Genomic DNA, 17,142 nt, shown 5'->3' on the forward strand with positions numbered 1-17,142 from the left:
TATATATATATAATCACATGATCATCATGATCATCACATTTATCAAGAAACTTATATTGAGTTTTATCTATGTCCAAGCCACTGTGCTAAATTCTGTGTGGAATAAAAACTCTCTGTCCTCAACAAGACTAAAGTCTGATAGGGTAAACAGAAAGTTGCTCATCTACCTATGACCAAGGACAGGGTGTGAAAAATGCTGGCACAATGGCCCAAGTACCATGAAAGCCAGGATTATAAACTCAGAGTCAGAAGGGATTTTAGAAAAGAGGTTCCCAAACCTGGAGGCATACCAGAACCCACCAGGGAGCTTGAAAAAGTTTCCAGACCTTTTTATAAATCAGATTCAGAATGACTAAATCAAATCCCCCTATAGTTCTCAATAAGTAATTGTTGGAATGAATCATATTAAGCAACTTCCTCTTTTATGACAGAAGAACCAGAAGCTAAGACAGAACGTATTAAAGCCGCACAATGGAACAGGTGGTAACGGTGGTAACAGGGGAGTGGAGATGGTATTAAAGCCAAAGTAGGACTCAGGTCTCCTCATTTGGGGTCAGGAGTCTTTCTATACTGGGATTATAGGGTATCTATTATAGGACACAGAATACCAAAATAAATCCAGGTTAATTTCAAAGTAAAGAAGAAACACATGTCATGGGCCATAAGATGGATATTGTTAGGACATTCAAAGTTCTTATGTTAAAGATACTGTGCGAAATAAATCACAAAATACAAATGCGGAGATATGACAATTATCTAAAATACAAAATTCTACTCCCAAATATAGTATCTAATTGCTGTATTATGTTTATTACTTATCTCATGGGTATTTTGACACCCACATAACTGCTTTGGGAATCTGTGTTCCCACTTTGCATGTGTTTTGCTAAGTCTCCGTTTTGTCTTTGACAGATAAGATGGATGAACTTGAAAGTCCACATAGCACTAGCACCAACACCAGCTTATTCCCTGGCTGGCAAGGTCACACAACAAGATCAAAGTCTGTGAGAGTGGGCTTCTGCTCTCCTTGAGTCCACCGGGTACTTCTTATAATCATAAAATCTGACACTTCATCTATAGTTACTGGGACACACTGTTGTGATACCACATTCAAGAAGGGCTGCCTTAATTCATGAACTTCCCAACCTAGCCACAATGAATGAAAAGTCTCACAACCTAGTAAAGTGTACATACTCCATGTAGTGGAGACTTCATCCCACTGAATTATCTGAAATAGAAATAGCTTCTTTACACATCCTTTTAGAGCTACTAAAGAATGTGATATGAGTTAAAGAGAGATGTTTTATAAAGTGAAATTTTCCTATATTAGCTTTGCTTAAAATGGAGAAGACTCATTTCTTCTACACTGACATACCAATGTAATAAAATTGCCTCTTAGTTTTTCACTCAAGTGTTAAAGTCAACATGTGTCACTTTTAGAATCAGAAAAAAAAAAGGCATTCAAAAAAAGAGATGTTTAGGGAAACTACCTTTCCATTGATACCTTATTGGACTCTACAGAGACCCATCATCTCACCAGCTGTGATAACTGCATCCACTTTTACTGTCACTGCCCTGTATATGCAATTATACTCACGTACATTTTTGGTTTGGTTAACTTCATTCCTTCCTTTCCCCACAACTTCATTGTTGTAGACCATAAGGCAGCCAACAGGAACTTCAATATTTTCTAGGGCTTCTTTGGCCTGAAAAACAAAGTGGAAAATCTAAGATGTAATGTTCAATACTTGAAAGGACTACAGGAAAGAAATAGATGTAGCAAGAGCAGTAAACGCATGTATAAATACTAGAACTAAGAAAGGCAACTGGCCTTTCCCTTCTCTCAGATACAGTTCCGTGCTGAGTGCCTTTGCTCTCTGGGTGTCCATATGGAGGGAGATCAGGAACAAATCCCTTCATAGGTCCTGAGCCCCTGATGTATTTTTCCTCATTGGAAGCAGAGGTGATCAAAAGACTTATTGACTCTTGTTCTTAAATTTCCAGGGTCTATGCACCTTTTCAGAGAGAATATATATATATATATATATTTGCAAAGAGGTAGAAGAATAAATGATATAAATCCTTTCTTAAAAATCTTTCCTTGTTGAAATTCTACTTGCTTAATTTTGTTTCTCCAAAAAGGACAGAAAATATCTTCTAGCGTTCCAGTAACATACAGGTGACTTCTGCTCTAAGGGAGACAAGAAAAGCTGAGGAGCACTCTAGGGGAAAATGGCTCAACCACCTTGGAGGAATTTTGGAAGTTTCCTTTAAAAGTAAACAAACGTATCGCCTATGGACAAATTCTACTCCTGAGTGTTTCTTTAAGGAAAGGGATTGTATATCTACCAAAAAAAAAACAACAGCAAAAGCATGGTCATAATAGATTGATTCGCAATAGCCCAAATCTGGAAATAGCACAGGTGTCCATCAACAAAGGAATGGATGAACCACCTGTGGTCTACGCACACAGTGGCATACAACCCAGCAATAAAAAGGAACGAAGTGCTGATACACACATCAACACACATGAGTCTCAGACATGCTGGATAAAAGAAGTTCAACACAAAGCAGAGGATGGCCCCCACGAGAAGTACTCGACTAGACAAAACTAAACTACAATGAGAGAAATTGGAGCGGTGGTTGCCTCCTGGAAAGGGATGTGTAGATTGATCGGTTGGAAAGGGACATAAGGAAATTGAGTTACAAAGATGCTTACATCTCTCAAAACTGAATGAACAATGCCTTTAAGACCTATGCATTTCACTGCATGTAAAGTACACCCCAAATGAAAAATAAGCTGAGGAACAACTCCACCACCACCATCCTGGGAATGGCAAACTAATTATTCTATTTGCAAAGTCTCCCCTCTATCACCAGCTGCCATTTTACTTCTAGCCCTTCTGCTGAGTGAACCACTGTAGCTCCAGGGCCCAGGACAGTAAAGAATACATTTTGGGGGCAGAGAACGGAAGCAGGCAGGTTTATCTGGGAATGTCCTGATAATACCACTGAGGGAGAATAAAGGAAGAGTGCAACCCTTTAGATTTCCATCTCAGTACAGTTAAAAGAATCCAAGGACAGCTGTTCCTGGGAAGGCAAGGCATTTCTAATTTTGGCAGGCCAGAAGATACTTTAGAAGACTAGATTCCCATGTAAGTGTAGGGCATACACACACACACCATAGGGCACATGTACTGCAAAGTTGAAGGCATTGCTGAAAACAGTGTTCCGTCTCCTGCACTAGCCTCTTACTTCCAGCTATACTTTATTTATAATAGCAATAACTTCTTTTCATAATGTTAACATGGGCTCCTTAGCTACTTCAAGCATGCTCAACTGACACTTTTCATTTGGCCAAAAGAGGAAAAAGGAGAGGTACATAGTAGTGTGTGAACTGAACCTCTCCTTTCCCCTCTGGAGTGGTGAAACGTAAGGTGGCAGTATATAAAGCAGTAAGACTGCATCCTTCAGAATTGTGTCACGAACTACCCCCTGATTAATCTTGTCCCTGTAAAAACTGTGGAAGCATGCCAAGTTTGAAAGTTTAAAGAGTTACAAGGTTTGGTGAATACATACAAATAAATACTACAATGCACCATAGGCTACTACTGAAAGGAAAGCCAGGAGAAGGACTGACAGCAGGGAGGATGGCGATGCTAAGTGTCAGTGCAGTTAAGGCAATCATCACACAAAGGTGCAACTTTTAATTTTTTAGAGAGAGAGAAACATCAATTTGTTATTCCACTTATTTATGCATTCGTTGGTTGGTTCTTGTATATGCCCTGACTGGGGATCAAACCCCCAACCTTGGCATATCAGGATGATGCTCTAACCAACTGAGCTACCCAGACAGGGCCAATATTGTAATTTCAAATAGCTTAGAATTACACATAACCCCAACACACATGAGAGATGAATCATTTATTTGTTCAAAAAATATGAATCATTTATTTGTTGAGGATCTTGAGAAAAGGAAATTATCCTGATGCAATCACAAGTGTCCTTGTAAGAGAGCGGCACAGAGAGATTTGACCCAGAAAGCAGAAAGTAATGTGACAATGGAAGCAGAGAGAAAGATTTGAAGATGCAACAGCTGGCTTTGAAGAGGGAGGAAGTGGCCATGAGCCAAGCAAGGAATGTCCCTCTAGAACAGTGATTTTCAACTGGTGTGCCGCAAGAATTTTTAAAACATGCAATACCTGACTAGTAAGGGGCACTGACCTCTTTTCCCTCAGACTGTCAAGTAGAAAAATGACAACAGCCAATACAACAATAGCGGTCCAGTGTGAACAAATCAAAATTTTACCAGTTTTTTTGTGTCCTCCAGAATTTTAGTAATTAGTTTGTGTGCCATGATATGAAAATCGCTGCTCTAGAAGAAGCATATCAAACTTGAGGCTCGCGGGCCACATGCGGCCCACAACAAATATTTTTGTGGCCCAGCCAATATTTTGAAAGGTTTAAGAAAGGTTTTAATAAAAATTTTGTAACTTAATTTTTACAATATCCTGTTATACATAATTATTAATAACGAACTACAACATTCAATAATGACTGATTACTATCATCATGTTGCATTCATTTCCCTTAAGCGTCTTATGTGCAGGCACACCATTTCTCTCTAATACTAGCAGCGAATATTTTAGCAGCCGATTGCCACATCATTAGTCTTGTACTGACTTGTTTGGTGTGCACAACAGGAAATATTTAGCTTTCAGAGGACAAGAAAAATAGGTTTATTTGTGTTGCGCTAATTAACTTGTGCAGTTATTCAGTGTCTGGTAAGTTAATGTTCAAGAAAAAAATATTAATTTTTATTAAAATGTTCTATTACTTTATGTTAATGATTACTCATTTATTTCAGCCCTTTGTATTCAGCATGTCTCTATCGAAATAAACCTACGTTTCTATGAAAATTGAAGCTTTTGTTTTTTTGCAGCCCACAGAAACTTAAACCTTGTTTATTTGGCCCATGTTAGCCTTTGAGTTTGACATGCTTGCTCTAGAATCTGGAAAAGCCCAGGAAATATGTCCTCTAGAGCCTCCAGAGGGCGCTCAGCCCTATTGAAACATTGGTGGCCCAGAGAAACTGATTGCTGACTCCTGGCCTGCAGAAAAACAAGAGAACAAACTTATTGTTTTATGCCACCAAGTTTGTGGCAATTTGTTACAAAGCCATAGGAAACTAATACCCCCTTAAGAGGAATAAAAGACAAACTAAAACTGGAAGGAGATATTTGCAAACCACATACTGAACAAAGATCTCGTATGTAGACTACGTAACGAACTCTCAAAAATTAAACAAGAAACTCCAAACAAGCCCTTTAAAAAATGGGAAAAATATATTAACAGACATTTGGCCAAAGAAGGCATACAAATGGCAAATAAGTACATGAAAAAACGTCGACAACATTAGCCATTAGGAAAATGCAAATTAAAACCACAATGAGATGGTATTACATACCTATCAGAGTGGCTCAAATGAAAAGTTAAAAACACCAAATGTTGGGAAGGCTATGGAGAAACAGGATCACTCATACACTGCTGGTAGGAATGTAAAATGGTACAGCCACTCTGAAAAACAGTTGGGCAGTTTCTTAAAAAAACTAAATATGCCCTTAACACATAACCCAGCAATTGCACTCTTGCACATATAGTTAGCCAGGAAAATGAAATCTTAGGCTCATACGATACATAATTTCATATATAGACACGAATGTTCGTAGAAGTTTTATTCATAATAGCCAAAAACTGGAAATGACCCAAACATCCTTCAGTGGGGGAATGCTGAGACAAACTCCGGTACATCCACACCATGAAAACACTACACAGCAATAAAAAGGAATGAACTATTGACTGACTCGACAACTTGGATGACTCTCAAGGAAATTATGTTGAATGGAAAAAAAATCTCAAAAGGTTAAATATTCTTGTATATAACTTTCCTGAATGACAAAATTATAGGTATGGGGAACAGACAAGTGGCTGCCTGGGTTTAGGGTTGGGAGTAGATGGTGACCATAAAAGGGCAGCATCAGCGAACCTGTGGTTATGGAGCAGTTCTGGTGGTAATGAAACAAAACTAGACATGTGACAATATTACACAGAACTACACACACACACACACACACTCACACACACACACACACACACACACACACACACACACACTCACACACACACACACAAGTGTCTATAAAGCTGAGGCAACCTGAATAAACTCAGACTGCATTGATGTCATCTTCCCGGTTTTGATATTGTACTAGTGTTATATAAAATGCTAGCATTGCAGGAAACTGGGTAAAGAGTATATGGGCCTTCCCTGGACACTTTTTTGCAACTTCCTGTGAAACTATTACTATTTCAAAATGAAAAGTTAAAAAAAAAAGGTGGAGCAAATGAGAAGTATCTTGGAATGCAGACTAAGAGATGCCTAGTGAAGCAGGAGGAAAACCGGGAGTGTGTGGTGTTATGAAAGACCTGAGGAAAAAACAGGCCGAGAAAGAAGGATCAGTGATATGGAGGCAGTTTGGGTAGAAGGTGAAAAGGTTAAGAACCAAGAACCTAGAAGAATAAAGAAAAGTTAGGCTGGCGGGGAGGATAGGTGGAAGTTGGGAGGCTGCCAGTGGCAGGTTGAGGAATTTAAAGGTGAGAGAGGAAAACAGAGCTTCTGAGTATCATTAGCACAGTGGTTCTCAACCTACCTAATGCTGTGACCCTTCAATACAGTTCCTCATGCTGTGGTGACCCCAACCATAAAATTATTTTCGTTGCTACTTCATAACTGTAATTTTGCTACTGTTATGAATTGTAATGCAAATATCTGATATGCAGGATGCATTCAGGCGACCTTTGTGAAAGGGTTGTTCGACCCCCAAAGGGGTCGCGACCCACAGGTTGAGAACCGCTGCATTAGCAGGAACTGCTGTAGTGTAATCTTTTGGATGTTGTTACCTTCTACCTAAGAGTTTTCTGGCTAACTTGTCTTTTTCTCCAGCCTTTTTTTTCTTTCTTTCTTTCTTTCATAGGAATTATATCTGGTGACTCATCAAGAGTCTGTGCAAACTGCAGTCAAACCCCCTTTGAGCATCTGATGAAAGTTATGAACTCTCTCACATGGCATGGAACAGGCACGTGCACATAACGTTGTTATATAGTTTCAGGTTAGGAAGCCCTTTCTAGACAGATAGCTGGCTCACCTCCTCACCCAAGACAAAGTCCTCTATTTCTTGGCACTTGACAATTACCCTGCTTTGATCAACCACTCCCTTCCTTTTCACCAGCCCACATTGCTTTTGTTCTTTTTAAAATGCAGTAAGCATCCCAAACTGATCTCACTGACTTGCTCAGGACTGTGTTGCCTGTTATCTGATAGCACTTTATACCTGTCTCTAATTTTGGACCCTGGACATGTTATTTATTAACTTTTGCATTGGTGCATGTTTTACGTTCATCCATTAAACAGTATGTTCCTGGGAGGCAAGCACCCGATCCTCGCACTAGCAAACTTGACTTGCTCACCTTTGCAGCCTTAGTACCTGGCACAAGGCCTAAAACATGGGAAACAATTACAGCACAATTGTTGAAATGGATAAGTATCTGTGCTTGATTTCTTTTTGAATTTTCCTCAGACCTAGCACAATATTATACCAATACCAGACACCCAGAAAATGAATACTACAATCCTATATAATAAAAGACTAATATGCAAATTGTCCCCTCTACCGGGAGCTTGACCAGGGGGCGGGCTGGCCTGCCAACCTCCCGTGTCCCCTCCCCCGGCCCAATAGGCCAGCTGGACCCCACCTGTGCACGAATTCATGCACTGGGCCTCTAGTAATATATAATTGATTTATTCTAGAACACTTGCTTTCTCTCAATAGATAGAACTAGATAGATAGATAGATATTGATAAACACACTCACACACTCCATCTTTCTTTTTTCCTAATTATAAAGTAAGATATGTTCAAGGGGGAAAATTTAGGGGTAAAATATCCACATTAAAAAATAAAACCACTTAGTTATTATTCTGTAACAGAAGATTTTCAAGTTTTTTCTATGCCTGAATATACATGTTTGTAGTTTTTTAAAAAGTCAAATAGATTTATACTGTATATACAGGTTCAGCAGTCCACCTTTTCCATTTAGAAATATACACATTTCCCCATGTTAGGTAATATTTTTCAGCACATGATTTTTTTAAGGTTGCACAGTGTTCCTCTGTATTCATTTAACTGTTTGACATTTACACTGTTTCAAATCTCCACTATTACAAACAAGTGAAGAACTTCCCTATACAACCCTAACAGATAGATACTATCTGCCCATTTTATAGAAGGCAGGAGGCTGGAAGGTTAAGAATCTCAGTTTGCTGTCAGTGGCCATTCTAGGGTTTGCACATAGGCTAGTCTAACCTCTAAGCTCGTATGTATAGTATAAAATAATTTGCATTCTGTTTACTGGGCTGTAATATAAAATAGATTTTTTTTTACTATGATTCACTTTCAAAAAAGCATAAGAAACAAGTTTAGAAGAACATTATGTAACAAATGCATAGATGCTGTAATGCCTCATGGCTTAGAGAAAAGTGTTTGGCTGTAATAGTGCATGAATGCAGAGAAAATAATGTGACAAGAGAACAGAGAAGGTGCCAAAAACAGTTTCAGGATTGAATCCCCACTGCTAAGCACAGTGCACTCAAGAAACATCTGTGGAGTGAATGAAGACATAATTATGAATTAACTAGAGGCCCAATGCATGAAATTCGTGCAAGAGGCCTTCCTTGCCCCGGCTGCTGGCACCGGCTTCCCTCTGGCACCCAGGACCCAGGCTTCCCGCAGCCCCGGCTTCGTCCAGAAGGTAGTCTGGAAGGACGTCTGGTCTAATTAGCATATTACGCTTTTATTATTATTGATAGGGTGTCCCCCAAAAATGTATATACACAATGCCTGTAGATTCTATTACATTTTGAAACACTGCCTTTATTTTTTTTAAAATATATCTTATTGATTTTTTACAGAGAGGAAGGGAGAGGGATAGAGAGTTAGAAACAACGATCAGCTGCCTCCTGCACACTCCCTACTGGGTATGTGCCCGTAACCAAGGTACATGCCCTTGACCAGAATCGAACCTGGGACCCTTGAGTCCGCAGGCCGACGCTCTATCCACTGAGCCAAACCGGTTAGGGCTGAAACACTGCCTTTATAATTATTCAAAGTGTGTATACATTTTTGGGGGACACCTGTATATATGCCGAATGCACTTTTATCCTTGTTAAAAAGCTGGCTGGCACACCTAAGTGTGGGGAAAGCTTGGATTATACACAAATCTGATTAGAGCCCTCCTCAATCAACAGTCCAGAGCAAGGGAAGGCAGCAGGATGCATGGATGCATGCATGGATGCATGGATGGATGGATGGATGGTAGCATATGGCTGGCTATACAGGGGCTTGGTTTATCTACTCTACCAGAAACATCCTCAGTTTCCTTCCTTCTACGGGGTCAAGGGGTCATAAATACAAAATAATGTGATTTGGCGGATTTGCTAGTGTGTTCACAGTAAAGAAGGGAGCGCTGCACGTATGTGCCAACAGCAGCTGAATGGGGACATTTGGCGCATACTTCATGCCAGCCAAAAGAAACAATTTCTGTATTTCCTCTTTTCCTTCCCCAGAGCCACTGTGGGAATGGCCTCAAGCCAGCTGTTTACCCAGAGAGCGTGGCGCCAAGAGATTATGGTAACAAGAAAGCACATGGGGCGTTTGCTCCAACGATCAGGCTGGGCAGAGAGCCGGAGAAGTTCCCACCCGCGGCAGCGACCTCCCGGGCTCCTCACCATTTGCATGGCCTCCTCCATCCACTTTTCGATCTCCTCCGCTGACACCGAGCATCCGCCGCCGGTAGCTGGCGTGGATGCCTCCTTCGCCTCCATACCGCGCTGGGGCGGCAGCGAGCTCAGCGCCGGAAGCCGGGGCGCCAAGGAAGCCCCCGCCCGGAACCCGGCGCGCATAGGCTGCGGTTTCCGGGGGGATTCGATCGGCGAGGCACTCGGGAGCGATTTCTGGGCGGACCTGGGTGGCCCGGCCCAATCAGTGGAGGCGGCGGCGCGGCGGCCGCACAGAAAGCGCCGCCGGTCTGCTGCAGTCCACGCCCCCTTCCCGCTCGGGTGACAGTCCGCGGAAAGTCGCCTTTGCGATTTCTGGAGAGCGCCCAGCGGGGCCACGGCGTTCCTGCCGGGTCAGTGGTCCAGGGCCGGTGACAGAGAAACGGCTTCCTGGCGCCCCCCCGCCCCTCCCCCTAGGCAGCCCGCACCTCCAGGGCCTGAAGATGCTGAGATCGACGTGGAATTTTCTCAAACGTCACAAAAAGAAATGTATCTTCCTGGGCACGGTCCTCGGAGGTGGGTGACAGCGTTCTTGGAACGGGGCGTGGGGCGGAGGGGATAGGAGAGGGGTGGCTGTCTTCTAAAATGGAGAGGCCGGCGGCCGCGGGCCAGCATAGGTAGAGGGGAGTCGTTCAACCCTCTTTGGGGAGCGGGCGACACACCTCCAGTGCTCCCCGTCTCCCCAGTTGTGGCGCGCGTGCCCGTCGCCCTGACACTGCCCTTACTCTGCTGGTCGCCGGTCCTTTGTTCTCACGGACCTTGGGAGAACTCACCACCATAAGTTTCTGTTTTAGGCACCATTCTCGTATAGACACATGTTGTTGTTTGTTGTTGTTGTTGTTTAATGCTCTTCTGTTGTTTTTCCTGAGAGTCTGGGTTGCTCTTTGGCGCTTTGCTCGGCTTTCTCCCTTCGTACAAGTTTCATAATATTCTAGGAGCTACCTCGGCTCTGTACGTCGAGTGTTGTGTGAAGGCGATTTGAACGTTTTGTAAATAGCACCCTGGTGCAGGACAGGACGATATACACTAGACGACAAAGGCACAAGGCAGTACTCAGCTCTGCTTCTGCTGTTTGGGAACACGAGCTGTGCAGTGAGCTGGGAAGTCGGACGGAGCTCTCCGGGTGTGCCGTCTTCCCCCGGCTCCTCTGGGCTGGGATCGACGCCCAGGCAGGACCGAGTTGCAGAGGCTGAAAGGAGATTTAGGAACAGATAACCATCCCGAGAGCCTGTTTCGTCATATGCAATCATTGCATAGTGACAGGAATGTAAAGGAGTGAATAAAACGACCGGTGAGATATAGGAGGAGAAAATGTAGGAATGTAAAGAAATTTTTAGAATTTGAGTCTTTTTGAGAAATATTGTCACTAACTACATGCTTTGGTTACAGAAGCGTGTAAAAAAAAACAAGGAGAGAAATTTCCCAAGGAGTTGGGCTGCTTTTCTTTTACTATTACTAGGTTATATTCTATTATTTCCCTCCCCTCAAACAATTTGAAATTAACAATACTCTTAGCATCAGTGATTTAGACCTGTTGATTCCTGAAAGTTTGATGAGGCAAGGAGAGAGGCTTTTACTAGTCTCTGAGATCTGTCATAATTTGATAAGGAAGAGATGCAAATTTTCTGAAAAAATTTTTTACAGATAAAATGTGTTTTCTGATATATTCAGCCACTGACATCTGTGTATTTAGGTTATGCTAAGACTGTTGAATCCATTTTATTTGTAGAAGCTAAAGATGTATGTCTGATGGAAGAAGTATAAAAAAGTATTTTTGCCACCACAAAAGGAAATGAAAGAATCTCTCTTTAGCAATCTCAGAAAGACTAGTATACCTTTCAAATTTATGGGAAAATCTAATGGTACATTAGGAGCAATCATAGGGAAAGCAAAAGATTATACTTAAGAGGTAGTTATAGATTCTGTCAAAAATCTATTGAGAACTTTATAGTTACAGATTAAGAGGAATGAGAAAGACAAGGTTCAGAGAGACAAAGAAAATAATCCTAGTGTTTTATAACAAAAAAGTTAATCTAAAAGACAAAAAGTAGATGACCTTATGGCCTCATTTTTTTTCTGCTTCAAGGGGAAAGGTCCTATAACATGTTACATTTCAATTCATCTAATTCAAGAAATACTTATCAAGTGCCTGTAGTACTTATCAAAGTAATGTGATTGAAAATAGAGGATTTACAGAGATTTCTAATAGTACTAGTTACCATTTTGTGCTAAGCTCTTGTATTCAGTGGGGATGACAACAGGATAGTTATTGTTATCCCCATTCAAGAATGTGGGAACTAGAGCCCTAAGAATTTAAGAAACGTGCCCAGGGTCTCAGAGTTGCTAAGAAGGAAGCTAGAATTCAAATCCAAGTGTGTTAGATCCCAAAGCACATTCTCTTTCCACACTATACTGTTTTGCCTTCACGGACTTAATAGTCTGTTAGAAATGAGAAGTGTCTTAGTCCATTCATGCTGCTGTAACAAAATACCACAGACTGGGTGGCTTATAAACAACATAAACTTACTTCTCACAGTTCTGGAGGCTGGAAGTCCAAGATGGGGGAGTCAGAATGGTTAATTGAGGACTTGCTTCCAGGTTGCACACTTGTAGCCTCAAATGGCAGAAGGTGCTGTGGAAACCCTTTCATAAGAATACTAATCCCATGTAGAAGGGCTTCACCCTCATTACCTAAACATCTCCCGGAGACCCCAACTTCTAATACCCTCATATCAGGCATTAGGATATCAATATATGAATTCGGGGCAGGAGGGCACACAAACATTCACAATCTAGCAACAACTATACAAATAATTAAAGTACAAAACAAGCTGAAAAAATATTATACAGATCAAACTAACAGGTAGCATGTAAGATTATAAAAAAAAATCAAGAAAGGGCTTAAAGAAAGCCACATATTAACAGGTTCAAAAGCTAGATATCAACATGTATGCTCCAAGAGGTAGGGAAAAAAATCTAAGTAAAAACTTTGAGGTGCAGGCCTTCTTAAGTAGGGATTTCCTGCATTTTGGATGAGTAATTGCTTTAGACCAATTTGTACAATTTGAGCAGTTTATGCAAAGACTAGATTTTGGTTCTCAAATTTTTTGACTAGAGGTATTCTTTACACTTTTAAAAATTAAGGACTCTAAAGAGGCTTTTAAAACTTGTATCTAATTAATAGTTGCCGTATTAGAAATTAGAACTAAGAAATTTTTTTTAAATAACAATTTAAAAAATAGTAAACTTGTAACATATTAACATAATTATTTTTCTAACTTAGCAAGAAGAGTGGTATTGTTTTAAATTTTTGCAAATGTCTTTACTGTCTGGCTTAATTGAAGAAAGCTGGATTCTCATGTTTCATTTTGTATTTCGTCATTTGCAATGCCACAGGTCATATAGCCTCTAGAATACGCCACTGTAAACTCATGAGAGAATGAGAATGAGCATCGACCTATGAACCAGGACATCAGGGTTGGATTCCCGGTCAGGTCACAGGCCTGGGTTGTGGGCTCAATCCCCAGGCCAGAATTCTGGCACCCAGTCATGATCTGATGCTCCTGAGCTCCATAATTTAGCTAATTAATTTTCTTTCTTCATTCTTATTTTCCTAGAGAGACAAATCTGACAAAATCAGAATTTATAAAATTTGAGAATGAGAACCTGAGTAAATTAGAATTTGTGTAGGAACTTAAGTGCTAACTCAAGAAAAATAATGGATTGTGGAACTTTACCCTAAATCCAGTATTAGTTTACTAGTTTACTAGGACTGCCATAACAAAGTACCACAAACTGAGTGGCTTAAGCAACAGAAATTTATTGTCTCATGGTTCTGGGGGCCAGAAGTCTAAGATCAGTGTGTTGGCAGGATTTGTTCCTTTTGGCTGTAAGAGAAGAATCTGTTTCAGAGCCCTCTCCTTGGCTTAGAGATGGCCATCTCCTCCCCGTTGACATAAGAAACATTCAAACCTGTGGAGAAGTTTGTAAAAGTTTATTTCAGCCAAACTGACATCATGCCAGGAAGCAAGATCTCAGATGTTCCAGAGAATGACGGTTTTGCAGTTTCTTTTATAAATTTGGAACAAAAGAGGGAATGTATGGAAGATTATGTGAAAGTGAGAAAAGCAAGATACAGAATAGTTAACAAGATTATGTTCTCCCTCCAGGGTGGTTACTCCTTTGAGCTATCTACAAAAGAGGATTATTCTGGCATTTCAAGGTTGTGTTTACTTAGATGCATAAGAACAATGGACAGGGCTTGCTTCAGACAAAGATAAACCTTTTTATAGGCGGTAGGTGTGACCTGCCCAGTTAGGGATTTATGATCTGGTCGTCACCCTGTGAGGTTACTTTCAGTCATATTTATTAGAGAGCCCCCTTTTCATCCATATCCCTGTGTCTTTACATCATCTTCTCTCTACACATGCTTGTGTCTAAATTTTCTCTTCTTATAAGAACATCAATCAAATTGGATTACTCTCTACACATGCTTGTATCTAAATTTTCTCTTCTTATCAGAACACCAGTCATTGGATTAGGGGCCACCTTAATGACCTCCCTTTAACTTGATTACCTCTGTAAAGACCCTATCTGCAAATACAGTAACATTCTGGAAGTACTGGAGCTTCAACATGGGACTTTAGGAGGGCACACAGTTCAACCATAACAATTCATTTTCTCCTTTTAGCTTTAGTTAGAATATACTACATTTATTAAACAAATACAGTAGTTCCTAAAGAATTTTTATCAGACACATTGAGAATCTAATGAAAGCAGTGGACCTTCCCTCTGGAAAACACATACTAATCAAATTTACTATTATTCCAGAAAAATGTTAGCTATACAAAGCTACACACAGGGCATTATTGTGGTGTTTCACTTTACACTATCATTGTTTGAGAAGTAATAATTTTACACATAACTTTTAGCAATCTGTTGTATAAACAAAATATAAGCAATTCATTGAGAAGTAACTGTTATATAACAGTTGCCTGTCAAAGAGTTACGTTGTGAAACATCAGTCAGTTTCTTCATTTTGTTGGTTTTGTGACACCATCATCAGTTTAGGATAGAGTAAAAAGAAAGGTAGCTATGAAGACAATTATATGAAATTTATTTGTTCCTTAAGCATGATTATAATGCCTTTATAACAGCAATCATACTTTATTTCTGCCTAAGTATTTGTACTACATACCCTTTTATTGAACTTATTTTTAAGAATACATAACATGTTATCCATTCATCTATAATGCTTATGTTAGTGAAAATAATTGTGGATGTGTGTTTGCTCTAGAGCAATTGTTCTCAACCTTCTGGCCCTTTAAATACAGTTCCTCATGTTGTGACCCAACCATAAAATTTTTGTTGCTACTTCATAACTGTAATGTTGCTACTGTTATGAATCGTAATGTAAATATCTGATATGCAGGATAGTCTTAGGCGACCTCTCTGAAAGGGTCATTCGACCGCCAAAGGGGTCGCGACCCACAGGTTGAGAACCGCTGATCTAGAGTTCCTGAAGAATGCTTCCTCCCCATCTGTGACAAACAGCCCAAATTCAATTATTTAGGTCATGCACAATTATTAGGTTCTTTTTGGTAGATATTAGGGGCCCCAGACAGTTGGAGATAGGTGAGGATTAGTTACTCCCCTACAACCTTATTTGCCAGTTTATAATGAAGCAAATTCTGTCACACATAAAAACATCTGTTAGCAAGGCATAGGTAAAACAGTATGATAAGCTTGTTTTATGAATTCAGTGAAATCTCAATGTCCTTTTTGGTGCTACATTTTATCTTATATTTTTTAAAGTATTATATATTGATTGAAGAAAAGATGAAAAATACAGAGGAGCGAACAGAAGAAAAAAATCATCTGTTATCCCACTATTCAACAATGATAATTATTTATTATATGTTAGAAATTAAAGCCCATCTGTTTTTCTATGCAGTTGCTTTGCTTACATTAAAAAGAAAGACTTCTTATTTTTTATCATCTAAAATATAAAATGATTATCTCCTTGAGTCATTAACTATTTCATAATGTGGTTTTTAATAGCTATATCAGATTCCATTGTATGGCTAGACCGTAATTTATTTAAGCAATTCCCTATTGCTGGTCATTTAGAATATCTCCAGTTTACTATTAAAGACTTTGTAGACTTAATTCCTTTGTTTTTCATACCTAGTCCTTATGTACCTGTCTATCTTTGGCTGTTAAAATGATAATCTCCTTTTCCTTTGCTTTAAGTTACAATTCTTATATAATTCATTAATTTATATTTTTAAAAGTTATAATTTTTAGCATTTTGCTGATATAAGCATTATCTATACTAATAAAAGAGTAATATGCTAATTAGACTGGGAGACCTTCCCCACATCCTTCTGGACAAAGCCATGGTGGTGGGGCTGAGGCAGAGGCAGTTAGGGGCAATCAGGCCAGGAGGGGAGGGCAGTTGGGGGCAAGCCTACAGAAAACCGTGAGTTGTAGATAAATGTTAGCTAAGGCTATTAGAATTTATATGGAAAAAACACAAAGGATGATAATATAAGGCAATATATACATTAACATAAATAATTAGAAATTTAGTGGACAGAGGTCACAGTCTGATCAAGAGAGTGCTGTTTTGAATCTGAGCTATCTGTACAGTTCCTGTGATTCAGGCCAAGACTACTCTGGCTTACATTTTTATTATCCCCCTGCAGTTGGCTGAATAAGGATCCATCAAAAATGTTGTGGGTGACAAGGCCAGCAGGAGAAGGTGCAGGTTGGACTAAGGGACACTCCCCTGCCCCGTGCATGAATTTCGTGCACCGGGCCACTAGTATTTTAATAAATCAGGTTAAAATACTGTTTGGAATATTTAATACACTAGTTATTGGATTAATATACTAGCTTGTTTTAAATATAAAATTTTAGGAATATATATCCTGGGGAAATATGGACAGAAGAAAATCAGAGAAATACAAGAAAAGGAGGCTGCAGAATATATTGCTCAAGCACGACGACAGTATCATTTTGAAAGTAACCAGAGGACTTGCAATATGACAGGTAAGGCCAGAGAAAAATTTACACATGTACAAAGTTATTTAATGATTTATAGTAATTTTTTTATTTCTACGTTTTTTTATTAAATCTTTATTGTTCAGATTATTACAGTTGTTCCTCTTTTTTCCCCCATGGCTCCCCTCCACCCGGTTCCCACCCCCCCCCATACCCTTACCCCCCCCCTCTCCTCATCCATAGGGGGAT

The 17,142-nt window shown here is 39.9% G+C and overlaps 2 protein-coding genes across 4 annotated transcripts in view; one reads left to right on the plus strand and one right to left on the minus strand.

Moving 5' to 3' along the window:
* The window catches only part of ADAT2 (adenosine deaminase, tRNA-specific 2), a 15,866-nt gene extending 5,841 nt beyond the window's left edge, over window positions 1-10,025 (minus strand). For both annotated transcript variants that reach the window (XM_005859079.2, XM_014533896.1), the window contains exons 1-2: window positions 9,841-10,025; window positions 1,602-1,706 (exon numbers count right to left, since the gene is read on the minus strand). In XM_005859079.2, coding sequence (XP_005859141.2) covers window positions 1,602-1,706; window positions 9,841-10,014 — 279 coding nt within the window. In that variant the 5' untranslated portion in view covers window positions 10,015-10,025. The remainder of the gene's footprint in view (window positions 1-1,601; window positions 1,707-9,840) is intronic.
* Window positions 10,026-10,090: 65 nt separating this feature from the next.
* The window catches only part of PEX3 (peroxisomal biogenesis factor 3), a 30,699-nt gene continuing 23,647 nt past the window's right edge, over window positions 10,091-17,142 (plus strand). The window contains exons 1-2 of one of the 2 annotated variants that reach the window (XM_005859080.2): window positions 10,091-10,404; window positions 16,810-16,941. In XM_005859080.2, coding sequence (XP_005859142.1) covers window positions 10,332-10,404; window positions 16,810-16,941 — 205 coding nt within the window. In that variant the 5' untranslated portion in view covers window positions 10,091-10,331. The remainder of the gene's footprint in view (window positions 10,405-16,809; window positions 16,942-17,142) is intronic. The other variant, XM_014533895.1, reaches the window with a different exon arrangement.

Source organism: Myotis brandtii, unplaced genomic scaffold, assembly GCF_000412655.1.
Source record: "Myotis brandtii unplaced genomic scaffold, ASM41265v1 scaffold123, whole genome shotgun sequence".
Taxonomy (NCBI): domain Eukaryota; kingdom Metazoa; phylum Chordata; class Mammalia; order Chiroptera; family Vespertilionidae; genus Myotis; species Myotis brandtii.